General features: G+C 44.4%; 1 protein-coding gene across 1 annotated transcript in view; it reads left to right on the top strand.

Moving 5' to 3' along the window:
• The window catches only part of NELL1 (neural EGFL like 1), a 3,494,430-nt gene that overhangs the window by 571,625 nt on the left and 2,895,319 nt on the right, over positions 1-27,486 (top strand). Inside the window, exons 6-7 of the mRNA XM_078684549.1 lie at positions 14,998-15,070; positions 18,837-18,919. Of these exons, the coding sequence (XP_078540675.1) occupies positions 14,998-15,070; positions 18,837-18,919 (156 nt within the window). The remainder of the gene's footprint in view (positions 1-14,997; positions 15,071-18,836; positions 18,920-27,486) is intronic.

Below are 27,486 nucleotides of genomic sequence, written 5' to 3'. Positions count from 1 at the left end.
GCACCGCCCGCCACAATGGCAGGAAAGCATGCTGTGCACTACCATGCACAGCATGGCAGGCACCGCGTGGTGCCTGCCATGCTGTGCATGGAACTGCTGGGGGGTACCACAGGTACCCGCCATGTGCACCCCCCATCCCCCTGGAGTCCCTGGGGGCCTGCAACGGGCCCCTGCAGGGATTCTCCGCATGCCTTTCCGTGGCGGCATTGCCGCCACGAAAAGGCATCCACAATTGCCCATCATAATATGGCTGGCGGTGTCTGATAGACACCGCCACCATATTATTCCTTTTCCGCCCTGGCCGCTAGGCGACCGGAGCGGAAAAGCGGCGGACGGTCTTTCCGTCCGCCGAGGTCCTCCCCGCCATACTAATATGGCAGGGGGGAAAACAAATGCGGATGTCGGGTGGATTGTCCCCGCCAGGCTGCCAGCCTTAGCGGGGGCAATCCGCCCGACATCATAATGGGCCCCTTGGTTGGCATCAGTGAAAGCTCCTCCAAAGAAATGGTGTAAATCCTGTAGTGTGGGCTCCTTGCAACAGTAAACATGCCTGTTCACGCAGAGACTGGGCTGCCCGTGACACAGTCGTGGCCAGTACAGAAAAGAGCAGAGGAGCAACAGGAGTCCATATCTGACGGGATAGGGATTAAATAAATAAACAAATAAAACCCCTTGCCTTGGGCTCACCGCATCGCTGAGTCGGCGATGCGTCGAACACAAGGTAACTGGTTTTATTTATTTTATGTTTCCTATTCCGTTGTATGTCAACTCCCCCATGGCCTGCCCATGCCCCACACTCTTACCTGTAACGGCCGCGCCTGCCTTGACGACCACCAATGTGAGGGACTTCTGAAACTTCGCTCCGATGACTGTTCGTGGTGACCAGCTATGTGAGACCTCGAACTTTGCAAACTAGAATCTCAGGAGAGAAAAGTCCCTGCCCGACTGAAACTTTTTGTTTCACTTATTACACATTTAAAGTACTGTACTGAAATAGTCTCTTGTTTACATGTTTAGAATTCATTGTTGAGACCCCTGATGAAGGGCCAGCATTGACCCGAAATGCATTGGGTACCATAAGGATATGGATGACTGATATTATTGCTACCAAGGAACCATTGGAAAAATGGCAAAATGGAAACAATAAATCTCAAAATGAAAATGTGATTATGGATTAAGTGTTTATTATTTGACATAAACGTGGAAAAACATCAGAAAGGGAAAAAAGAATTCACCGTTCCGTGCTCGTGTCGGCCAACGGCCGATGCGAGTACTACCTCCCGGTTGCTGCGCACGACTAACGGCCGACGCAGCCCTGCGTAGAAAGCCCGCTCCACCGCTGCAGTAAACGGGTTAATAAGCGCTCCTGTCAATCGGGAAGGGATTTTTCTCTCCTGACACTCTTGTCTGTATCGTTCACACAGGGCCTGTGGATGTGGCGCAACGACAGGGTAGCAGACGGAAAATACAACAAACCACTGTCACTAGAAATATTGCACACTACGTGCACTGGAGCATTATTGAATAATTGACCTTGTACTTTGCACCACAGCAACAACAGATTGCGATGACTGCCAACACGAAGCGACCGCAGCGCCTGTCCATTACCCCTGACTGGCTTTCATGCAACAATGATAGTTTCGTGATGGGACTGTACAGGTTATTTCTAGGCAGTTAGTACCTGGATAAATGTCAGAGTGCCAAAATCAGGCTACGTCTGTAAAATGAAATTCTTTTAAAGATGTGTTAAACTTGAACGAGGAAGAAGGAAGGCGCATTTTAATTCTCAGTACTTTATTATGTACATCTTTACAAGAGCACAAAACAGCAGAAGCGTGTCATTGTGAGCCAACAGAAATTGCTCTTGATTGGCTCTTTAACTGTGAAAGAGCTGTACCAATTAACTATAAGCGGATGACTTTCCTGCCACACATAGATTCTCGCCTTTGGAAAATACAAGAGAGACAGTAATCACAAGGACAGCGGTAGGGCCGCCTTCTCCAGCTCTTTCAGGTCACTCTGCCCCAGACTACATTCTAGCGTGCAAAGCTATCCTTACTATGCTGTTCAATCAGATTAGAGATCCCTGCCACATTGCTGTACACATATAGCTGTACACAAAAATGTAGATACATAAATAGCAGATTGATTTTCATATAGGCAATTAAATGTGGATTAAATGAAGAATAAACGGTCTAGTTTGCATTCTTTGTTGTCGCATCCTTCAGCGTTGAACATTTTTGTAGGGGGCCTAGGAGATACCATAACAACCCCACAAAACCATAGAATTTGCTTTGCCGTGTGCCAATGTTATTTTTTTCAGTTCAGAAATTTTTTATTAAGAGACATAAATTGAAGTTGTACAAATTAAGAAAAAAAGAAAAAACTGTCAATAAGAAAACCATACAATAAAACAAAGGAGATAATCATGTAAGACGAGAATGATTAGAGGAAGTCAAAAGCAATATGCAATGTGAACTGGCAATAATAATTTACATAACGATTGAATACTTATAATATATAGAAGGACAATAAAGTCAATAAGAAGAAGAGTAAACATGTCAGTAAGGGGAACCTATGGAGGTTTAGCAACTAACTGTTGGAAAGGGGTTTGAGACAAAGAGCGAAAAGCACACATGTCAAAAAAAGAAGTGACTGGATCCCACAATTGTTTCCTCTTAGGAGCCAGACTCAGTGGATAAACAAACGTTGTATCTAACCTGTGATAATACCATATAGCATACCACCACGCCTGATATGATAGTTTAGTGAAGTCTTTCCATGCTTTAGTAATTTGTTGAAAGGCGACTGCCAGAAGTAGGTCAATTATTTTTATGTTGTCGGCACAGTGAGTCCATATATGGGAAGTACTGCCCAAGAAGATATGAGACACGTTAAAAGGGTGTTTAGAAGAGAAAATAGTATTCATTTGAGACCATACCCTAACCCAAAACGTGCGGACTGGGGCGTATTGGAAGAGTAAGTGTAATAAGTCTGCATGTGGTGCGGAACAGGTCCAACATTTATCAGTTGTATCAGGATGTCTTTTGCTGAGAACAAGTGGTGAGAGTAGGAGTCGGTTGTAGATGAAAAACAAAGTCTGAGTAGTGTTTGCAGCCCTCGACGATTTGCGTAGTTTTAGCCATATCTTGTCCCATAACATAATAGGCCAGAAGACTCCCAAATCTGCTTCCCACGCCTCTTCTACCTTAGTCTTGGCACGTGATGGTGATGGGGCATGCAGAAGAGCGTAAATCCTAGATGCTTTAGTGCCTCTATACAATAAAGTACGTAATTGAGATATGGTAGAAGGTTCCTGGGGCGGCACGCAAGGAGAAATGGTATGAGAATCAAATGCCCTTTGAAGCACTTGTGATAATATTGAGTACTTAGCATGAAAAGAGGGAGGAAAGTTATAAGACTCAGCAACTGCTGAAAAGGAAATAGTGTGAGATTGTTGAAATAGCTGATGAACCCAAATGAGGCCTCGGCGCCTCCATGATTTCCAAAAAATTGGTTTGTTGTTTATTAAAATGAACTTATTATGCCATATAAGTTGCTGAAGAAAGGAGAACATTAAGGTAGGTGGTAAAAGTTTAGAAGTGTACTTAAGGTTGGGAGTAGATATAGATTATGGCTAACGCGAGAACGAAAGATATTGTTGAAAAGAAAAGGGAGAGATGTAAGCCAATTCAAGGGCTGACCAGAGAGGAGACGGGGTGGAGGATTCTGCAATCCATCGCAATGCTTGGTTTAATAAAAAGGACTTATGGTAGAGAGGGAAGTTCGGGAAATTCACCCCACCCTCAGCCTTTGGACGAGTCAATTTAGATATGGACATGCGGGATTTTTTATGTCCCCATAAGAAGGAAGATAAAATAGAATTCATTTTCTTGAAGTGGTATAAAGGGATAGAAAACGGAATATTAGAAATTGTGAATAGGATTAAGGGTGAAAGAATCATTTTAATGGTGTCTAATCTACCCCACCAAGAGAGATATAAAGGATGCCACTTTGTAGTGAGAGTCATCAGCTTTTGTATGCAGTCCTCCATACAGCGAGAGACTGTGCCTGAAAGGGTAGGTTAAAAATGAAGAAAGACCCAAGTATTTAATATATTTGGGAATCCATGCAAACCCCGACCCTGTAAAGTCAGATTTATAGGTAAATTTAGTTAGGGGTAGAATCTCACATTTGTCTTTATTTAATTGATAACCGGAGACTGATGCGAAAGAATTAACTTCATCTAAAAAGGCCGGAAGAGAGGTCGAGGGGTCAGATAAGAACAATAGAACGTCATCGGCATAGGCTGCTATTTTAATTGTAATCTGTTGAAAAGAAAAACCATGTATTGCAATATTTTGGCGAATCCGCAATAAAAAGGGTTCTAAGGCGAGATTAAACAAAAAAGGGGAAAGAGGACATCCCTGTCGAACCCCTCTACCAAGTGAAAAGTAAGAAGAAATACCACCATTCGCTGCGATTGCTGCTCTCGGATGAGAATATAAGAGGGAAACCAGAGTAGAAATTCTTGGTCCAAATCCGAACCATTTTAATGTGTGAAAAAGATATGACCACTCAACTCTATCAAAAGCCTTTTCGGCGTCTAAAGCTATAGCTGCAAGAGAATTAGAAGAATGTGAAGATTTAGATAAGATGTCGAAGAATAATCTGGTATTGTCTGACAGCAATCTACCTTTGACAAAACCGGACTGTTCCTTTCCCAGTAGATCAGGCAAAAAGGATTCTATCCGTAAAGCTAAAGCCTTGGAGAAAATGTTATAGTCAATATTGACCAAAGAGATGGGTCTATAATTTTTACAATGTTGCGGGTCTTTGCCTGGTTTAGGGAGGATACAGATGAGGGCGTCAGAAAAGGAGCCAGAAGTAAAGCCGGATTCTAGAAAGGTGGATAGAAGAGTGTGTAATTTGGGGATAATCAAAGACGAGAAGTGAATGAAAAATTCAACTGTAAAGCCATCAGGGCCTGGGGCCTTATCTTTTTTAAGAGTTTTCAGCGCATGGAGAAGTTCCTTTTGAGTTAAGTCTGATTCCAACGAAGAGAGATCGGGAGGAGTAACGAAGGGAGATTGAATACCGGACAAGAATTGACAAATTTGTTGATCTGAGGAAGTTGTTTCAGATGAATACAATGTTTTATAAAATGTAAGAAATTCCTGCAAGATCTCATCGTCTTTGTGCCTCAATAAATCATCTTGACCGAAAATAGATTCTATATTTGTTTTATTTTGTTTGACTTTCAGATAATTTGCCAAAAGTTTCCCAGCTTTATTTTGACCCCCATAAAATTTAGCACTTGAAAGTAATAGAAAGTTGGAGGTGTTATTCGTAGTATCCTTGTTGAATTGTAATTTGGTGGCTATGAGTTCATGCAAGCAATCCTTAGACTTGGAAATATAATAGGAGTGTTCCAGCTTCTTAATTTTAGAAAGAAGGTCATTGGTAAGTTGCTGAACTCTCTTTCGTTTACGGGAAACATGACTAATAATAAAATCCCTAGCAGACGCCTTAAACGCATCCCAGACAATATGAAAGGGTACATCACTAGATTCATTTCGCAAAAAATAATCATGAAAAAAGGAGGTAAAAGAGGAAACAAAAGCTGGATCAAGAAGAAGGGAATTGTTGACGCGCCATTTCCTAGTGAGTGAGGGTTTTTGCAATATATCTAGCTGTATAGAAACTGGTGCGTGATCGGAGATCAGAATAGAACCAATATCTGAGGCAATCAAGGATTGGGAAAGGTAATGCGAGATAAAGAAATAATCCAACCTAGATTGAGTGTGATGAGGCGGTGAGAAAAATGAATACTCTCGAAGAGTGGAATTACATAATCTCCGGGCGTCAACAATTTTATATTGATGAATGAGTTGCGTGAAAGATTTGTGTGACTTGTGGGGAGTGTATGCGCTATTGGGATGTCTATCTAAAAAAGGGTCAAAAACTTCATTGCAATCACCCGCAAGAATAACATTTTCTTCATAGTGCTGGGTGATGTGCGGAGATAAAGAGGTCCAAAAAGAGGCATCACCAGAAGTGGGGGCATAAATGTTCAAAAGGAAAGCAGGAGTACTATCCATGACAAATTTAACCAAGACCCATCTACCCTGTTGGTCCATGAAAGTCGCCAAAATCTTTACTGAAAGGGACTTACGAAATAAAATGATAACTCCATTGCGTTTACCATCGCCTGGGGAAAAGAAAACCTCCCCAACCCAACCCCTTTTTAATTTGGCAGATTCTTCAGCTGACAAATGTGATTCCTGAATACAAGCAATATCTGCATTGAGCTTGGCTAGGTGTGTTAAAACTCTCTGTCTCTTTATAGGGAATGCAAACCTTTAACGTTCCAGGATATAATTTTTAAAGGCATACAAAAGGAAAGTAAAAGTGTGTTAAGAGCCAGTTAAAGCGCATTGGTAACAAGTAGTAGTCAAGTATATCAATTAAACAATTAATACAATACACTAGAAATAAGTAATAATAAAATCTTAAACTGCATAGATGCCTAGAATGCCAAATAGAGCATGAGCGCAAACTATACAAACTCGAGAAAAACGGTAAATGGCATTGAAAGCAACAGTTCAAAAAGTGTAAACAACAATCAATAACAATTAGACGGTATGTGAATATGAAAAACTGAAATGGAAAAAAATAGAAGAAAAAGGGAAGAGAAATAAGAGAACACAAAGGTGTCCGATGAGAGAAATAAAGGCGAGGAAGATCAGAAAAGAGTGTGGAATCAAAAGGACGAGCAAATGGAATATGCAAGAAGAGATACAAGGAAAGAAAGAAAAGGATGACAGAGTAAAGTAAGATATTCAAGGGAAAACATAACTTACGTAACATGTGAGACATATACAGGGAGGGAGGATGGAGGCCACATAGAACAATGACGGGTCCGAAACTCGTGAGGGAAGGCGGGAAGGGAAAGCAACTCAGTAGACTCCCAGACGAAAGAGAGGGGAGTAGCACATGGAAAGGAAATCTGTATGGGGGAAAACAAGAACAATACGTAAATAACAAGAAGAATCAGGAGAAAAATTAGTGAACAAAATTAAACAGATCCTAAAACTAGCATTCAAAAAATATCAGTTACAAGGTAAGCAGAACCATGCATCATCAACAATAAAAATTAAATAGAATGAGAAATGGAAGCAATATCCATCGCAGCTGCAGTGTGTGAGTAAAGAAAACCCTTCAGCTTCAGCGGGTACTCATAAGTAGTAGTTTTGTTATTGAAAGTCACCTTGAAAAGGCACGGATGAAATAACCCAAAACGTGCTCCCAGCGATCGAAGCTGATGTCGAAGGGCGAGGAATTTCTTGCGTCGGTCAGCGGTGGATTTAGCACAATCCTGTGAAAAAAAGAGAGGATTTCTTGACCAAGTAATACGCTTCATTGCTCTAGCAGCTGACACAATTTTAAGCAGATCAGTACACTCCAGGAAATAAATGATAATGCCCCTTGGTCTCCTGGTGGCAGCAGCAGACGTCGCACTGGGAGGAGGACCTAGACGATGTGCCCTTTGTATGTTGAGACTAGTGCTGTCAGGGAGTTGTAGAACTTTTGGTAGAAAAGATTTGAAGAAGACCGGGGGTCTGAACCTTCTGTACCTTCCGGAAGGCCGTAAATGCGTAGATTATTTCTTCTATTTCTGTTTTCTAAACTTTCAATTTGCTTATGGAGATCGGAAACTTGGCCACATAACGGGTCAACCTTGGATATAGAAGAATTCAGAGAGGAAACATTTTGCTCTAACTGTGTGACACGTCCATCAACATTCAGCCATTTCTCAGAAATCAATTGTAGTGTGGCTTTAGTCTCTTCCATGAAAGACGCAATGCCCTTATTTCTTCCAATAAAATGTCCATGGTGACTGTATTGGGCTTTTTGGGAGGAGAGGGAGGATCTTTTTTTAACCTTTTAACAGCACCTTTAGTAGCAGAGGAGACTGATGAAGCTGATAGTGTTGGTGAACCTTTGGGCGATGCCTCTATTGAATCCTCCATTGTTAAACACTGATAACGTGAGCTTGTATGAATGAGGAATTCGCGCGAGGAGGTAGATGGCTTGTGTAAGTCCTTTGATAGCCTGCCCATGAATGAGGTGAACAATATAAGCCAAAGCGAGTGAAAAGCACCTAAAATGCCAATCACCACTGAAAAAAAAATGACAATATAGATAGGCAAGAGCCAAAGAAACAAGCGTAGCTCAGCAGATAACTGAAATGCATCAGAAGTATAACAAACAAGGCAATAGGATAAGGCAGAGAATAGTAATGCCGCTTGCGTGACGTCAGTAAGCTCAAGTGCCTATTATACACATAATATTAGTTTGACAAAACTATATCCGGACACAAAAGAGAGTCAAAAGAAAAATTGTCAATGTTGAAGCAAAGATTATGTAATAAAAGAAAAGAAACATGCATGTTTTGATTAAAATGCATAACCATAAAGTCTCAAAATAGTAAAACAATGTACTGTGCAGCATATGATGCGAATGTGGAAAGTCAGTTAATTGAGGAGCAGTTAAACGTGTGGGAAAGTTATTGCACCATTGGTAAGTGGAGAAAAACTATGAGGCTTCAAAAGCTGATAGAACAGAAGTGCGTGGGTATTCAACAATCGTAGAGTGATGGTAAATAAATCACTTTTGCAAGGTTTGGTGCAAGAAAATCCTGTTTAACAACTGCAAAATCAAGAGGCAGAGCATGAAAATGTTAAAACAATCATGCAGTAGCATCGTCAGCAGCATATGATAAGGCACGTCGTAAAACAGACTGGTGAAATGATGAAGTGGAGAGTGACGGTAGGAGCCTGCATGTGAATTCGCAACGTGAGGCAATTAATAAATAATAGGCACAATTATAAGTGTACACCAAGCCTGAACTTAAAGGTGAGGAGAAAGCGGCATGAAAAGGCTTTAACCGCAACGTTTATGCATACCGGAATGCCGCTTGGAGCAGACCTCTGTCAGCGGGTCCGTGAAATGGCGGCCGCACCCTCACCACAGAAAGTCACCACATGCGGCATAGCAGAAAAGGCAGGCAAGTCACTTAGGGCACATGAGTGAGGGAGAGGCGTTAGTAGAGAGAACTGAGGCCGTACATAAGCAAATCCCTGATTGCCGCTTGGAGCGGTGCTCCGTCAGCGGGACCCGGGAAATGGCGGCCGCGCCCACACCAGGATCTGCGTCAGGCGGGAGTCCACAAAGAGGTCGACCGCAGCTCCAGAAGTCGGGAAAAAGGATTTCCGCCGGTGCTTCAAGGCTTCCCACAGCCTTTCCCATGAACCAGCATCTTTGGAGAGGAGAGGGAGTCACGCCAAGCACTTCGCCGCCGCCGCCTCCCGGGAGAGTCACGGGAACACCGCCATCTTCTGCGGGCGCTAGCCACGTCCCCCGTGCCAATGTTATTTTATGTTTCAACAATTTACTGAGTGCAGGAATACCAGAAGTGTCTGGGCACTAGCAGTCCTGAGCAGACTATTCTAGCCCTAGTTAATAAATAACCAGTGAAGGCAGGGCCCTTATGTGATTCGGTAAGCTATTCCACAGTTTAATGGAGCCTGATATGAAACTTTTGACCCCCAGTTTACCTTTCGGCTTCTATAGGCATGATGTTTGCCCCTGCTGAGCGAAAGGGCCTGTATGAGTTGAGGAGTACCATTTCAAGGACTGCCTCAAAAACTGGGGGTCTGTTTTAGGAAGCGCCTTATACGTGAAACATAAGGCCTGGAACGTGATCCAAGTTATTACTGGAAGCTAGTGCAGATTTTTAATTTCCTTAGCCACAGATTGGAATTTTGTGCTGCCCAGGAGAAGCCTGGATGCTACGTTCTTCACAGTAACTGAATGGAGCCCAGGCCGGGGAAGGCAATGGGGGCCCGGGACAAACCGGCCCCAATTGGGTGAGGCCCAGAGGCAGGAAACCCACGGCACTCACCACTCATGCCAGCGAAATGGGGGACCAGGATTGGTCATCCCAGCGCAAACTACGGCTCACCCAATTAGGTGACAAGCTTGTAAGCAGTGAGGGGGAATAAGAAGGGGGTGCAAGGCCCTCTTAGCACACGCTCCCCCCTCATGGGACAGGAAATCAGAATCCCACCCACCCACTCCAGAGAAAAGGTGGGCATCGCAGCCGCAGGGGTAGAGGTGAAGCGGAAGAAACCCTAGAAAGATAGACAAATGAGATAAATTACTAGAGGTAGTTGGAAGGCTCACACAGTGCCCTTGGGTTGTCTCACGGCAGGGGTACTGAGGGAGACAAGAACGGCACACAGCCACAGACAGAGTAGATGTGATGCTCCCACAGGGCCCTTGGGATGCCTCACGGCAGGGGTACCAAAGGAGCGAGATGTCGGAACTCAGCCTCAGGCTGGATAGATGAAGCGCTCACACAGGGTCCTTGGGATGCCGCACGGCAGGGACCTGGAGGAGCAGGGAGGTGCCAAGAAGGGGACGAAGGCAAGCGAGATGGCACTTGCGGCACAGCCAGGTCCAGACGGACACCCACCAAATCGGTAGCAAGTTGAAGCGTAACACCGTGAAACAGTGGCCCAGGCAGTGGGCCCCTCCCCAGAAATTGGTCTTTCTGAAGACTGTAACAACTATGATTGCAAAGACGATAAATGTGTTAACATGAGGGTTATTAATGACCATGAGACTTGCGATATGTATAACGTGATGTTTTAATAAACTGCGACCTTTTTTGGCACCATAGCACATTGTCAGTGGTGTGGTTAAAGGTTAGGAGGGACGCAATTGAAACGGCTGAGTGAGGGGGAGGGGACTCACCTCTTGGGAGGGGTTCGCTTCATCTCATAGTTGGAACACATTTTGCACCTCCTATGAGCTATTCTTTTCACCTTTGCAATAGATCATGCGCTGAGCTGTGTGGATTCTCTCATTTTTATGAGAGGCCACTCCATATTAATAAGAAAATTCCTCTGAATGAAGGCTCTGATGCATTTTAGTGCCTGGTGCATTTGGTACTACAGAGGGAGTGTCACGTGATTTTTTTCTGTGATAGCTATATGGACACATGGTAAGAAAAGCGGCACATATCCAACATCCTTCCATTTTTTGAAATTCCCCCTGATTGTGCAATAAAATGTGCAATGTGACATGGACAGCATAGGACGAGAACTAAGCCTGTTTTCTCTTCAGTATCTAATCTGTTTGTCATAACTTTGAAGTTGTACTGAATACAGCAGTGATAACTATGAAGTCATCAGTGCTATATTCAGTACAACTACTGCACAAATTAACTTTGAATTACATCCACTCTTTCAGAACTCGAAAAACATAACCTCTCTCAATGTTATGTCACTATTATGTCTTAACAACATGGACTGTACTCCTACAACTTAGGGGCATATTACCAAGCAATAGCGATAATTATCGCTATTGCTTGGTTAGAGACAAAAATTTACCGCTGAGCTGCGGCAATTTTTATCGCAGATAAACCTTGGTATTACCAAGGTTTATCGCAAATGCGATAAAAGCCGGCCGCAATGCATGAATATCGCTGAAAAGTCAGCGATATTCATGCATTAGCGAGCTAATGCTCTTAGCCATGTTATCCACCTCCCATTGGATAACATGGCTAAGAACTGCTCAGGGGCAGGTGTTAGCTTTTGGAGATATTCACGCTTAGCGCGAATATCTCCAAAAGTTGGTAATAGGAGATAGCGATGTTAGCGACTGTTTCCAGTCGCTAACGTCTTGGCACGCCCACTTTGCATGTCATTAGTGATAAATATCACTGACATGCAAAGTGGGGCCCAAGATGGTCGCTATCTCCTATTAGCTGTCGCTAACTGGTGTTAGCGACAGCTAGGTAATAGGGAGATAATTTTATCTCCGCTTTCTTGGCTTTTAAAGCCAAAAAAGCGGAGATAAACCCCCTTGATAATATGCCCCTTAGTTTCTCAAAAGTTAACACCATTCATCCTGTCTGCCCACGTGAATGTCTTCGGTTCAATCAAGTCAGTTAGGTTACGATTGGCATTTACTTCAAGTATCTGAGCAGAAGAAGAGAGCAGTGCAGCAAAGCGAAAGTGCAAGCAGATTGTTTGGTCATAATGCTCTCTGGGAACATGTTGCACGTGGGAGGCCCTGCTCGCTGGCAGCCTTTGAAGGGTACACTTTGTTCACCCGAGCAACAACTGAACACACATTCAGCCAAGCTCGCCTTATTGTGCGGAGATAAGTATTGAATAAGCCAGGAACCATAGCTTAATCACTGGTGCTGCAGACTTAAGGCCCTATGCCTCTTTATGTAGGTGGCTTGCTATGTAATTTCCACCACCAATGGGAATGATGAAAGGTACACAACGGAAAACATTTATTGTAGGAGAGACCTGGACCCCTTTTTAAAGCTAGATATTTTAATCGCCATTCTTTTGTGACCATTTTGTTACATTTTTTATGTTTGCAATTCTTATGCCAAGATATGCAAAGTATTCAGGATTTCCTCCAGCCATCTGCAGACACTTTCGATACTACACGCCATGATATCGAGAAGATATCACTTCTCTTATATTTATATCTTCGTCATAAAACAAAGCCGAAGGCAGGAACATTCATGTAAAAAGTTATGGTTTGCTGTTAAATTCGAAGCTGAACATTGCAAGATAAAACCACAAGTGATCAGATCTGTTGCTTGAATTTAATTGCAATCTGCTTGGAAAAATGTTTCTCAGTTTTTTTCAATACATCAATTAACGATGTTAATGTTTTTGATTTCAACCGAATACCAGTGGCTGTATCTGGAATTATTGCGCTTGCTCCGAGGAGAGCTTGAGTGCCTGTTATCAAGTGTGTCCACTGTTTAAAAGATTCTTTTAACTCGTGCATGAAGGGCAGAAGTCACAAGTCAGACGCAGTGAACAGTGACTCCCTCTCTCTGCAGTGACGAGTGACTGCCTCTCTCTGCAGTGACGAGTGACTGCCTCTCTCTGCAGTGGAGTGACTGCCTGTCTCTGCAGTGAACAGTGAAATGTGATTGCTTCTCTCTACAGTGAACGGTGACTCCCTCTCTCTGCAGTGACGAGTGACTGCCTCTCTCTGCAGTGAACAGTGATTCCCTCTCTCTGCAGTGACGAGTGACTTCCTCTCTCTGCAGTGAACAGTGCCACCCTCGCTCTGCAGTGAACAGTGACTCCCTCTTTCTGCAGTGAACAGTGACTCCCGCTCTCTGCAGTGACGAGTGACTGCCTCTCTCTGCAGTGACGAGTGACTGCCTCTCTCTGCAGTGAAGAGTGACTGCCTGTCTCTGCAGTGAACAGTGAAATGTGATTGCTTCTCTCAGCAGTGACAGTGACAGTGACAGTGACAGCAGTGACTCCCTCTCTCTGCAGTGAAGAGTGATTGCCTCTCTCTGCAGTGAACAGTGATTCCTTCTCTCTGCAGTGACGAGTGACTTCCTCTCTTTGCAGTGAACAGTGCCTCCCTCGCTCTGCAGTGAGCAGTGACTCCCTCATTCTGCAGTGAACAGTGACTCCCGCTCTCTGCAGTGACGAGTGACTGCCTCTCTCTGCAGTGACGAGTGACTGCCTCTCTCTGCAATGAAGAGTGACTGCCTGTCTCTGCAGTGAACAGTGAAATGTGATTGCTTCTCTCAGCAGTGACAGTGACAGCAGTGACTCCCTCTCTCTGCAGTGAAGAGTGATTGCCTCTCTCTGCAGTGAACAGTGACTCCCTCTGTCTGCAGTGAACAGTGACTCCCTCTGTCTGCAGTTAACAGTGCCTCCCTATCTCTGCAGTGACGAGTGACTGCCTCTCTCTGCAGTGGCGAGTGACTGCCTCTCTCTGCAGTGAAGAGTGACTGCCTGTCTCTGCAGTGAACAGTGAAATGTGATTGCTTCTCTCAGCAGTGACAGTGACAGTGACAGTGACAGCAGTGACTCCCTCTCTCTGCAGTGTAGAGTGATTGCCCCTCTCTGCAGTGAACAGTGATTCCTTCTCTCTGCAGTGACGAGTGACTTCCTCTCTTTGCAGTGAACAGTGCCTCCCTCGCTCTGCAGTGAACAGTGACTCCCTCTTTCTGCAGTGAACAGTGACTCCCGCTCTCTGCAGTGAACAGTGACTCCCTCTCTCTGCAGTGAACAGTGACTCCCTCTCTCTGCAGTGACGAGTGACTGCCTCTCTCTGCAGTAAACAGTGACTCCCTCTCTCTGCAGTGACGAGTGACTGCCTCTCTCTGCAGTGACGAGTGACTGCCTCTCTCTGCAGTGACGAGTGACTGCCTCTCTCTGCAGTGAACAGTAACTCCCTCTCTCTGCAGTGACGAGTGACTTCCATCTCTCTGCAGTGACGAGTGACTGCCTCTCTCTGCAGTGACGAGTAACTGCCTTTCTCTGCAGTGAACAGTGACTCCCTCTGTCTGCAGTGAACAGTGCCTCTCTCTCTCTGCAGTGAACAGTGCCTCCCTCTCTCTGCAGTGAATAGGGACTCCCTCTCTCTGCAATGACGAGTGACTCCCTCTCTCTGCAGTGAACAGTGACTCCCTCTCTCTGCAGTGAACAGTGACTCCCTCTCTCTGCAGTGAAGAGTGACTCCCTCTCTCTTTAATGAAGAGTGACTGACTCTCTTTGCAGTGAAAAGTGACTGTCTCTCTCTGCAGCGCAGAGTGACTCCCTCTCTTTGCAGTGAACACTGACTGCCTCTCTGTGCAGTGAACAGCAACTGTCTCTCTGTGCAGTGAAGAGTGAATGCCTCTCTGTGCAGTGAACAGCGACTGCCTCTCTCTGTCCGCAGTTCATGCATGAACTCTTTTTTCTTATTTTGGAAGTATGTGCTTTAGACACAGCAAGTGCAAAATAACAGGACAAGACCATCTTTTGTACACCATTCATTGTGATACCTTAGTACATGAGACGTTCTCAACTTGTTCTCTATTTGGGTTGAAAACTGCGGTTCTTCTAAAAATGTTTCATTTTCTCAAAATGCTTCATTTTCTCTTTGAAGGGTACCATCCAGGATGTGAAGATTATGCTGGTGCCCAATGCATACATCACACAGTGCCCGAATCTGAACCGCAGTAAGTAGCAATTTCTTGAGAAAAGCATGCTGATACTGATGCATTTTTTTGGCAAGCACAAGACAACAGTTCAAATGAATCCTTGGCACTCTCTGGAAATGTAGCTGAGCTAGATCTACCTACCAGCTGGTGTTCTTGACGCTCTACAGGGTACTCTAGCTTCCTTAACCAACAGCTCAATGATCCATGGCGAGTTAGATGCATGGTCCTTTGTCTCTGCATGATGGACATTGGTGTATATAAAGAGATCCGCTTGTACAGGACTGGTTCTATTTGCTAACAGCGTTAGATCACTCTGGACTAAAGCCTGTTTTAGTTCAGGAGGGAGAAAGCCAAACCAGAGTTTCAAGATAACAACTGACCATGTGAAGAGTTCCATTCAGGTTCATTGTATGTTGTTTCAATATCCTGAAAATATGCTATTCATGTTGTTGACGTGGACCATCATATGAATCTAAACAACTAAAATATATATATGACTGCCAGTGGTAGCTGCTTACTTGAGCAGAGGAGGAGCAGTGGGACAGAATAGCACAACAGTCGCATCCATGCAGTCACACGCGATCACACACAACAGTTCACAACACGCACTCACAAATACACATACATAGATCCATATATTCACACACAGGAAAATACACCAAATGTTAAAAAACATAAAACTTACCAATTGCAGCGCCCCAGGGGGGAAACCGCGGTGGTTTTGGACAGTTGGGACTGCCACCTCCCCTCATTGGCTGACCTTAGGTGCCAGCGGTCCAATAATAATGACCGAGTGGGATGGCAGTCGGAGAGAGTTACTGACCCCACTCCTCTCTGTGATGAGGTGACAGTGATAGACACTTTTTCCTGGGTCCTTCAAGGATCAAAAGCAAACACTCAGGTCTAAGTTTATTTGTAACACTCCACCTTGTAATGAGAGAGAGAACCTCAAGGCACTTTGCCGAGCTCATGGGGTCATCCCTACAGGGCTGTAGCCACCTCAGCCTACCAAAGTTCACCCAAGCCGTTAGTCACCTGCATAATAGGAACAGTCCAGCCTGGTAGTCTCTGCCCCGGAACACCAGCACCTAAAAACGGTTTTGTAGTGATTGGGGCACTTTAGTTGGGTGTATCTTTGTTCCAGTGACAGAGTGAGCATGGGACCCATGTTTGGGCATACTCTTCATACATTGTGCCTCACACTGTAGTATACACAAAAAAGTGATGAGTGAAATTCTTCAAATTATTTTTAGCCACTAGTGATTTTTGGGACGCATCCAAGTCCATTGTTATTTTGCACACTATTTCACCTAATTTATGGATCCAGCCAGGGTTGCCGGTGTTCTGTTTCAGGGAGAACCTGGCCTCACAATTCTCGCTAGACTGTCCCTGTTGCAGCAGGGTCATGACTGATTTGCACATAGCTCAGTCACAACTGAGGTGGCATAGTATGTATATACTGATGGTTTGGGATGCGTTCTGAGTAATTACCCAGTCTATCACTGTGTAGTGCAAGTTGAATTTTTCCCTAATCAGGCCAGTTTATAAATATAAACCTATTTTTGCAACATATTTTTGAAAATGGTAAAAAAAAGTCACTCAAATATATTTTTCACTCTTTTTCAAAAATCTAATTCAATATTGAAAGTAGAGGTATCGATATATAGTGGAACAGTACATATTTTATAGAAATGTACTTGGTGTACCTGACAAGTTATCTTATAATGTGTGTGTTACTTGACGCCTATCGTGATGTTTTAACAAATGACACTTTGCATGCTGTGTTCCATAGTTGAACTCTTCCTATTGCAATGTTTGTCTACAAGCGATATGGTAAAAAAACGGATTGGCTCAGTGTGCCATGCCTGATTTCATTGAATATATATCTTGTCTAACGTCATCAAGATACAAAGTATCCATTGCTGGGCTTTCCGTTAACACTTGACTGTTAGCAAGATTGTTTTTTAGTACAAACGAATGCAACCTTTACCAGAATGCATAAGTGTATAAAGAGCCCAGAAGTTGATACTTTGCATCCCAGTCAAATGGAATCATATGGTAACCCATTGTATGGATTCACGAAGCACAGATGGAATTCTAAATACTTAGGGGTATATTATCAAGGGGTTTATCTCCGCTTTTTTGGCTTTAAAAGCCAAGAAAGCGGAGATAAAATTATCTCCCTATTACCAAGCTGTCGCTAACACCAGTTAGTGACAGCTAATAGGAGATAGCGACCATCTTGGGCCCCGCTTTACATGTCAGTGATATTTATCACTAATGACATGCAAAGTGGGCGTGCCAAGATGTTAGCGACTGGAAACAGTCGCTAACATCGCTATCTCCTATTACCAACTTTTGGAGATATTCGCGCTAAGCGCGAATATCTCCAAAAGCTAACACCTGCCCCTGAGCAGTTCTTCACCATGTTATCCAACGGGAGGTGGATAACATGGCTAAGAGCATTAGCTCGGTAATGCATGAATATCGCTGACTTTTCAGCGATATTCATGCATTTTGGCCGATTTTTATCGCATTTGCGATAAACCTTGCTAATAGCAAGGTTTATCTGCGATAAAAATCGCCGATGTGCGGCGATAATTTTTGTCTCTAAACAAGTTAGAGACAAAAATTATCGCTAGTTGTTGGTAATATACCCCATAATTCCTTTGGAATTCCTGATAGATCCATGCCAAGCTGCCATTCATGTATGGGATGTCCACAGTGCTTTTAAAGCCAGATAAATCCATCATAGATGTACTGGGTAATCAACATGTATTCACCTATCTTCTTACATGTTTATGACTGTAAGCCCTCACCGAATGATCAGCTCTGAATACCTTCTTTGGTGGAAATTGCAGTTGACCAATTACTAATGGTTTCTTCCATATACAGAGCATTGGGTTGTGTGTGTGTCACTCACAGTTGTCCAAGCATGTAGAATGCTACAGCTAAATAGACAGGAAGCAATCTACAGCCTTGTATGGATTTATTTTTTAAAATATAGAAAACATCACATTAGTTCTTCTTTTTAGTGATCCATGGTGCTATAAATCATCGGATAGCTGGACCTACTGACAGCAAGGAAGGTTAAATAGTAGTTACTGTCCATTTCATAAAATGGTGCAAGTGTCAGATTAGTGATTTGTTGTATGGTGTGTCAATTACAGAATTGAAACCCAACATGCATCCAAATGTGAGAGTTCACTTACTCATTCAATATATTGGGAACGTTTCTCTTTGCAATAAAAAATAAACATGCATAAATACAGATAGAAATACTAAAAGTACATTAGTTAACCTAGGACTTTTGGCTAATCCAACAAATATAGCACCTTTAACCACTAGCCATCATTAAACATTATCATAAGATGCAACCAGGCTAAACTGATATTCTTACAGACCTTAAGTGCATTGAGAAGAGAAAAATAAACATTGCTGCAACCTTTGATGCTATCCATATGTAGAGCAGAAGAGTCCAAAATAGGTCCAGAAGAGACCTATTAAAGAAGATGTTCAGGATATCAAGTGCAATAATGTTACAGGTGATGTTCTAAATGAAATTGATTATCACATAATGAAATGGAGAAGGAATATGCCCATATTGGGCCTACTTTTGACATCCCTGGTCCAGAATGGTCTATTAAAAGGGGAATGTTGACTATGTTGTGGTAAATTGGTCAAACCTATAGAATGAATGTTTTAAGTGCAGATAAAGAGAAATGTACTCAATAGCTGGATATTTGAAAATTTATATTTATTTTCATTTTCTTTTTTTATTGAGCATGCCCCACCTGCAGTGATTTCTTGAGTCTGGTCCAAGGCATCATGGATCTGCAGGAGCTCTTGGCTAAAATGACAGCAAAAGTAGGTACCGAATACATTCATTTCAATCGATGTTAAGTGTTTCCTTTATTAATAAATGCATGACAATTACTGAAGACAGATGTGATTTTTTTTAACCTTTGCTTTCAGTTAATATGTTCTCTTTCTTGTTACTTACTTGGTCAAGCAAGGAATATGATAATGAGTAGAAGCATTTAGTATTGATTTGTTGACCAAAACAGTTTTAGCTACTTATGTATCTTACTTCACATTCTAAGTACTGTCAGGTCCCCTTTCTACTCATTTGTATACAAATGCTTTAAAATCGCCAGCTGCATAGTGATGACCTCTGGATTTGTAATACGGAAGCGACACAGGACCCTAGTTTGTGCCAGAGGAATTGTGAAAGTGTTTGACTAGGTACTATCCCAAGCATAAGCACAAATGAAAGTGTATGCCCAGAAGAGCATGTAGTACACAAACTTGGAGCAGCGGGTCACCAGCTCCTCTACGGTTGCCTTAACGTGTTTCCTGAACCCCTTGGAAGTGGTTCCATAGGAGACCCCTATGATTTCAGCCTCTTTTGTGGGGGCTACTAAGCTGCTTCAGGGGGCATGATGCCTCAGCTGCATGAAAAATATTTGTATATGAGGACCCCCAAGTCTCATTTTGAAGGGAGCCTATGAAGGCCTTCAAAATGATGGCACTATCTCTAACTCTTTAGAAATGACTTTTGAGGGACACTGAATGTGCTTTGACATAGTATTTTTGGCTTTCGCACTTGAAGTGGTTTTTTGTAGTGATTTTGTTTTAGGGCCTGATTTAGATGTTATTGAGTATCAATGGGGTAACCCGAAATGCTACCAGACCTGGGTAGAAATAGCAGTATAACAGACAAATGGTCACAGAAGCACCAATTAAAAAAAAAGAATTAATGACATTCACAACGTCAGTTATTCATACTCTGCATTTCATGCAATGTATTTTCAAAAGCACGTTAAGCACGTTTGTTTCGGCAATTAAGTTGCTCTAGCATTATAGATCAATACATAATCAAAGTGCTCTAGTGTAAGGGAAGGATGGGTAGGAGTGTTGGGTTTAAAGTGACTGGGTAAAGGACCAAGGAGAGGTATAGTGACATATATACATCAGATTAATATAACACAACCTTTTGGTCAATTGTTCCAGTAAGTATACATAGGACCAGGGCTCGAGTCGGGGTACCACGCGGGTGGACGGCGTCCCCCCACTTATTTTACCGGGGTCACCCCTGCCAAACAGCTGGCCTTCACTCTTTGGCCTCTCTGGAACGAGGAGCTCGTTACCTTTCGTGATGTCACTTCCTATCGTGACGTCACTTCCGGTGACAGCGTCCCCCCACTTCTTTTTTTAGGACTTGTGCCCTGCATAGGACTTAGGGACACTGATAATTTACAATCATCAGGGCTTGTATGGTGATGGTAATGGTGATAGTCAATTTGTCGACCCCTTGTACAAGGTGATTAGATCCTTAGATTGGGGTCTTCATCAGGACTTTGTAAGAGCACTTGAGATCACAGCATATTGAATCAGGCTGTGTAGTTGAAGAGAGTGGGCTCAAAAGAGCTCTATTGACAGGAGACTATGCGGCCAACAGTGCACTCGCAGACATCCGGAATCAGACATATGGGTCATAGCATCCCTCACAGTAAAGGATTGAATAATTTGCAATACTTAATCATGCCTCCAGTTCTCTGACCAGTTTAATCTTGATCTTACCTCCGGTTTCCATTACATTCACTCCGGATCCCATGACGATCTTCAGCAGGCCAGTGGCACGTAGAAAAGGGCCTAAATGTTCCCCTTCCAGATAACGACATGAATGGGCACTACATTTGCATGTGATGGGAGGGGGGAGGATGTACCAGCGAGGAGCCAAGAGATGGCAAGAGCTCGCCATCCCCAAAAAATCAATTGGTGATGTCGCTGGGAGGGAGCCAAGCACGCACTGAAAGGCAGGTCAGATGCACAAACTTCACCAACCTGAGAAAAGGAATTTTAAAAAGCAGCCCAACTAGACAACCAAAAGCGGTGGGCGTGCCTATAGTCCCAGATAGCCCATTTACTCAATACAACATACCTCAAAAAGCAGCACATGCACTGCCCAGTCTCAACCTTAAAAAATATTGATGTGGTGCTTGCGGGTGTAGTGCTAGCAGTGCCTGTGGGTGGGAATTCAGTAGTGTGTGCATGTTGTGCGAGTTGCCATAATTTTGTAACACAAATGGACATAAAACATTGCCTACATATGTTTTTCTAGACATGACATATGTATAGAAAAACATTAATAAGTTTCACTTACCAGTCTCTACTCCACCCTAACTCTGTCTGTCAGCAGACCACTGCTAGGACACCGATAGCACAACGGGAACATCTAAATCGGCTCGGCACAAACCCGCCGGCCTGACTAGGTACTGCTAGCCAGCAGAAAAGACCGCTGTCTGGCAGTCCACTGTATGTTGCCGCAACAGACAAATACAGCGGGCGGACTGCCGTTAGTTTGACGAAGTACTTAGTGTTTTAGAGCAAAATGGAAAAATTATCTTCCAGGATATGGCTCATAACTTACTTTTAGCTGCTTATTTTTAGTTCATTTCAGAGACTTTTTTAATTGAAAATTGACATTTGCAAGATTTATTTCCAATAATTTTCTGATGTGTGGGTGGTTATATCTGGTGGGTATATGGTATGTGTGACTGTGTTTGATGAAATGTCTGTTTGATTTTGCAGCCTCCCCCCACATTGTCCATGGGCTTCAGCTATATGCAGTTGAGGTTGCCTGGAGAGCCCGGCTACATTCCAGTTTCAGCACAAATCCATCCTGTGGATAACCATCGCTGCGCATAGTTTTCAGTTATGTGCAGCAGGGGTTGCTGCAGGAACCCAACCTCTCACGTAGTCAAACACAAGCTATTCATGCAATTTTCAACTTTCGCACAATTCTGATTTCAACTTTAATGCATATTAGCCAAATGGCATCAAAGGTTTTTGATTCTCCGATCAGATCTAATTAAAACATTAATCCCTGCACTGGGATTTATTTGCCTGTAATTTGCTGCTGTTTTTTGTGCAAATGTGTAAAATAGGGGTAAAGTTATTACAAAATACACTCTACGTGTGTAGCATGTGTTGATGTAGGTACACGTGCTCTGCTTACTCCTGCCATTTAGTGTTAGGCTTGGACATTTACAAGTCTTTTTTCTTTGAAGAAGTCTCTCAAGTTACAAGGCATAAGGACTTCTTCCTTACCTGGCAATGTGCATTGGTATCGACTCAAGTAGGGTTGTTTTTTTCTGCTATTAGGTTCAGATGTGTACAAACAGAGCTTCATATTCATCACTTGGGTCGACTTGTTCGCACTCAGACTCCGTTAGCACCAGAAAACATTCCACAGGATTACTGTTCTGTTTCTTCAACAGAGCAGTGTTGCAGACACTGACCTGCTCTGACGCCTCACCGCCAGGGCCTCGCCTCATGAGTTTCATCGACATGAATACATCAACATTAATAGAAAGGTGCCCTTTCAATACTGTCCTCAGTGCCACTCCATATTTCCGTGGTCTGACACCCCATGAGGTCTGCCATTTCTGCTTCACCCCGGCTATGATGACTCCACATTCAAGTCCTGCCTCACATTTGAGTCCAAAAAGAAACTTGATACCAATGTGAGCAGAGATGCTCCTATACCATTGTTGGAGATGGCCCTTTTTGCAGGGTTATCCCCAAACTTTTTGCTTATTCCTCCTTCTTTTTTCCTGACCTTTGTTAGTTGGCTATAGGACTCTGGGCACTTTGCCACAGCTGATCAGTGTTAAAGTGCATATGCTCTTTATGTAAATTGTTACTGTGATTGGTTCTCCCTGATTGGCATATTTGTTTTACTAGTGGGTCTCTAGTAAAGTGCACTGAGTGTGACAGGGCTGGTAAATGAAATGTGACAAGTATGCTAGTAGCAGTGATTGTGCCACCCACATAAGTAGCCCTGAAAAGTTGTCTCAGGCCTGCCACCGTGGTGCTTGCGTGCAGTTTGTAAACTGCCATGTCGACATGACAAGTGCAACCCTTTGCCAGTCCCTAACCTTTTCTTACATATAGGGCACCACTATGATAGGCGCAAGGTACGCCCCTAGGCAGGGTGCAGTATATGTGAAAGGTAGGACACGTACTTATGTGTGTACCATGTCCTGATAGTGAAATACTGTAAATTTAATTTTTCACTATTGAAAGGCTATCTTGCCCCACAGGACAGAATGGGGAATGCTTTGTAACATTTTACAAGCATATCTTCCTGTAGGGATAAGATCCAAAAATGGAGTTGTACTCAGGATTTAATAACATATCTTTTAGTAAAGATGGTTTTTAAATTGTGTGTTTGAAAATAGAACTTTTAGAAAGTGGCTATTTTCTTGTTCAACCATCCTGTGTGCTTCTGCCTGTTTGTGGATTGACTGGTAGGATTTGGAGTGACAGGGGCTGGGAAGGTGCAGTGGCTCCAGGAGCCTGGATGAGCCAGCACTAGGCTGAATAGTCCTGAACTGCAATTGGAGTGGTGGGAGGAGTAGCACCTGTATCTCAATAGGCCTGTGCCTGCCTTCCACAATGCTGGCTCTGCCCCTCTGTGGTGTGTCTGGTACCAAGGCCCACACTTACAAAGGATGTTGTAGTGCACTGGCAGAGTACCCCTAGAACTGGTATGAACTTGGTTCAGAGCCCCTTGCACAAAGAGAACAAAGACATTTTGGGGTATAAGTATTAGACCTAAAACCCCACAACTTTAGATCATTCCTGGAATTCAAGAGGAACCTTTGCTAAGGAGAAGAGCTGGAGAGACTGAGAAGAAGTATTGCCTTTGCTGTGTGTCTGGGGATGGCCTGCAGTTGCTGTTCCTGGAAGGCCCAGGCTCTGAGCCCAGGGCCTAAAAGACAACCATCCAGGGCACCACTGCTTTCTGGCCATAGTCTGCACCAACTGAAGACTTTGGAACTGAAAAGGCTCTCTCCTTCAGTCATTCAACAAACTCATCCTTTGAGCCCGAAATCTTTCACAGGTCCCTGAAACCAACATTTCTTTAGGCGCTGGCACAAAAATCTCTCTTGGGATTTGAAAACTCCACTAACACCAGAAACTCCATGAGCACTGAAACATTCTTCAACATCAAAATTATTGCTGGGGCTGAAAGACCACTCGGGACCTAAAACACTCTTATCAATGGGCTCTCTAGATTCAGTGCAGCCCCACCTTCAGCAGCTACTGGTAGAGTTGGATGTTCGAGAGAGTCCCCTTGTTCATTCACCCTCATCACTTAAAGTATTTTTTTGCAAAGTGAAATTAAGTGAGCTATTGCCCAGAGTCACATGATGCTGAGCTAAGCTGCCGCCAGAGCCGGGGATCGAACCGTGAACCCCATGCTCCGTAGTTAGCTGCCCTGGCCGCTGTGCCACGCACTGTACCATAAAGCCCCCATGAAGCAGACAGAGAGCCTGGCTACACATGCACCCATTACAACAGTGCTAGATCTAGTGCCAATCACTCTCTGCAGTGGTGGTACACCAAAAAGTTGTTGTAGGAAAGTCCTTATCTAAACCCCATTGTACAAGTAACATTTAATAAGGATGTCTTCCAAGCCCGGTGGGGAACTCACCTCGATGACAACATAGTGCAGGATATGTGGACTCAGCAACATCAGAGACACCACATCAATTAACCCTAGCTTTTGGCAGTCCACCTCGTCAGCAAAGCATTCCTATCACATATTTGAGGCAGAGTAGTCCAGATCAGGACAGACAGTCTTCAGAAGCGGGAGGAGGGGCATTACCTTCCCCACCCCCTGCTGGCTCAGACATCTGTCATTCGGCCCTTTACCACAGCCTTCACTTAATGGCAGAGTGTCTTCTAGGGCTTAAGTGCACCTCTTAAGTAGGACGCATCAGCAAGTTCACAAGAGGGAACTCCACTTGCAGGTCCTACACTGGTACATCCAGTGCAAGGCACACCTAACACACTTGATGTAGACCTAATTGCCACTCGAGAATGAAAAAAAAAAATCACCTCTAAGTACCCACACCCTCGCACTATGGATCAACTGGTCAGAGATATTTACCTTTGTTTTTCCGTCTCTCACGCTACTTCCACTGGGGGTACGGAAGATGCAGCAAATGTTGCTAAAAGTCATTCTGGTGGCCCCCACCTGTGACAAGCAGCACTGGTATTCAACCCTAATAGAGAAATTAATCAGCCACCAAAAGAGGCTCCCGACAGGCTGGACCAAGGTCAGATCAGGAACCCAGATAGCAAGCAAATCAATCTATTGATCTGGTACCTGAGGTCCTAGAACTTGGCTACATAGGCCTCTCCCAGCAACATATGGACATCCTGCGTAAGTCCTGCAGACCTGCCACACAAGTATGCAACACAGGGGAGCATTCCGTTCTTATTTGAATGCTGTTATCAAGGTGTTCTTGGAAGAACTCAAGAGTCGTTAGTCCTAGGATTCCCCCAGTGCTGGTGTGGAGCCTCAATATTATTCTTATTAGGCTCATGGGTATCTCATGTCTAACCCTTCTATTCTTGCCCACTCCCGTACATTTCCTGGAAAGTAGTCTTCCTGGTGACGATAACCTCTTTACGCTGGATTAATGAGTTTCCAGCCCTCAGTCTGTAGTCGCTGAGCAGCAGGGAACAGGTAGCTAAGGGAAAGGATGCAAGTAACAATACATGTTACAAGTATCCTTTTTGTGCAATACTCCTTTGCATCATCTAGTGGTCACTCATAACTGACCGTCACGGTGACCGTCTGACTCTCGCTCTCAGAGGTCGCTCCCACTCGCTCCTCCTCGAGCCCTACCCCACAGAGAGTATACTGCTGCACAGCGCCTGCCTTCTCCCTTGCATAGCGCTCCTGCATAGCGCTTGGTATCGTTTTTCGTTTTTCTGTCTGTTAAGAATTGTAATTAACTTTTAACTAATAGTGTACTGCTGCACAGCGCCTGCCTTCTCCCCTGCATAGCGCTCCTGTATAGCGCTTGGTATCGTTTTTCGTTTTCCTTCCTGTTAAGAATTGTAATTAACTTTTAACTAATAGCGTTTTTCCTGCGCTATAATTTATATTGTTGTTCTGATCAGTGCTCCTGATATCTGGCAACTTTAGCGCGGGGACTGCTGAAATCGTGCTACCCCACCGCCATTTTGCTGTTGTTGTTTGTTTACCTGCCCCAGTGTCTCCTCCCCGCTCCCGCCTCCCAAGCTGACCCTCCCACACACTAGTATCGACCTGCAGACCCCGTCCCCCTCTGCCCTGTGACCGTCTGACTCTCGCTCTCAGAGGTCGCTCCCACTCGCTCCTCCTCGAGCCCTACCCCACAGAGAGTATACTGCTGCACAGCGCCTGCCTTCTCCCCTGCATAGCGCTCCTGCATAGCGCTTGGTATCGTTTTTCGTTTTTCTGTCTGTTAAGAATTGTAATTAACTTTTAACTAATAGTGTACTGCTGCACAGCGCCTGCCTTCTCCCCTGCATAGCGCTCCTGTATAGCGCTTGGTATCGTTTTTCGTTTTTCTTCCTGTTAAGAATTGTAATTAACTTTTAACTAATAGCGTTTTTCCTGCGCTATAATTTATATTGTTGTTCTGATCAGTGCTCCTGATATCTGGCAACTTTAGCGCGGGGACTGCTGAAATCGCGCTACCCCACCGCCATTTTGCTGTTGTTGTTTGTTTACCTGCCCCAGTGTCTCCTCCCCGCTCCCGCCTCCCAAGCTGACCCTCCCACGCTCCGCCCCCCCACTATCCATTTATGGACAGATGCACCCACGCGCAGCGTCCACACGCTACGGACACGCCGAAGGTGCGCCAAAGGTAAGCCCGTCTACGCCCGTCCGCGCCTGGACCGCGCCCAGCGCCAGACCCCCTGGCCCCCGCATTGCCCAGCCCTCCCGCATTACCTACGATGCCACCACCCTCCTAGCCCTTAACCCCGGCCGCTCTCCCAACTGCGTCCAAGCCGCTCCTGGACACACCCATGGACCTTTCTCATGCTACTCCTGCAAATTCATCGGCACCGACAACAACTCCGCTACGACCACACCACAGATTCCCGACCCCAACCACCTACAATGCATCTTGCTCAACACCCGATCGGTCCACAGGCACGCCATTGACCTATGGAATCTACTAGACACCATCTCTCCGGACGTCGCCTTCCTAACAGAAACATGGATGAACGCCTCCTCCGCCCCAGACATCACCATTGCCATCCCAGAAGATTATAAGATCATACGCAAGGACCGTACCGGCCACACAGGAGGAGGAATCGCTATCGTCCATAAGAAATCCATCCACATCTCAACCAGCTCAGACGTCAATCTCGCCAACTCTGAACACCTTCACTTCCAGATCCACATCGACCCCAAGACCACACTCAGAGGCACCCTCCTTTACAGGCCACCAGGACCCCGCGCACAATTTAGTGAAGACATCACGGACTTCATCACTCCACACGCGCTCCCCTCCGAGGACTACATCCTTCTGGGAGACCTCAATTTTCACCTTGAAAAGAACAACGACTGCAACTCA

The sequence above is a fragment of the Lissotriton helveticus genome, chromosome 3_2 (genome assembly GCF_964261635.1).
Source record: "Lissotriton helveticus chromosome 3_2, aLisHel1.1, whole genome shotgun sequence".
Taxonomy (NCBI): Eukaryota; Metazoa; Chordata; class Amphibia; order Caudata; family Salamandridae; genus Lissotriton; species Lissotriton helveticus.
The sequence above is the reverse complement of the archived record's forward strand: the minus strand, read 5'-3'. Positions and strand labels throughout refer to the sequence as shown.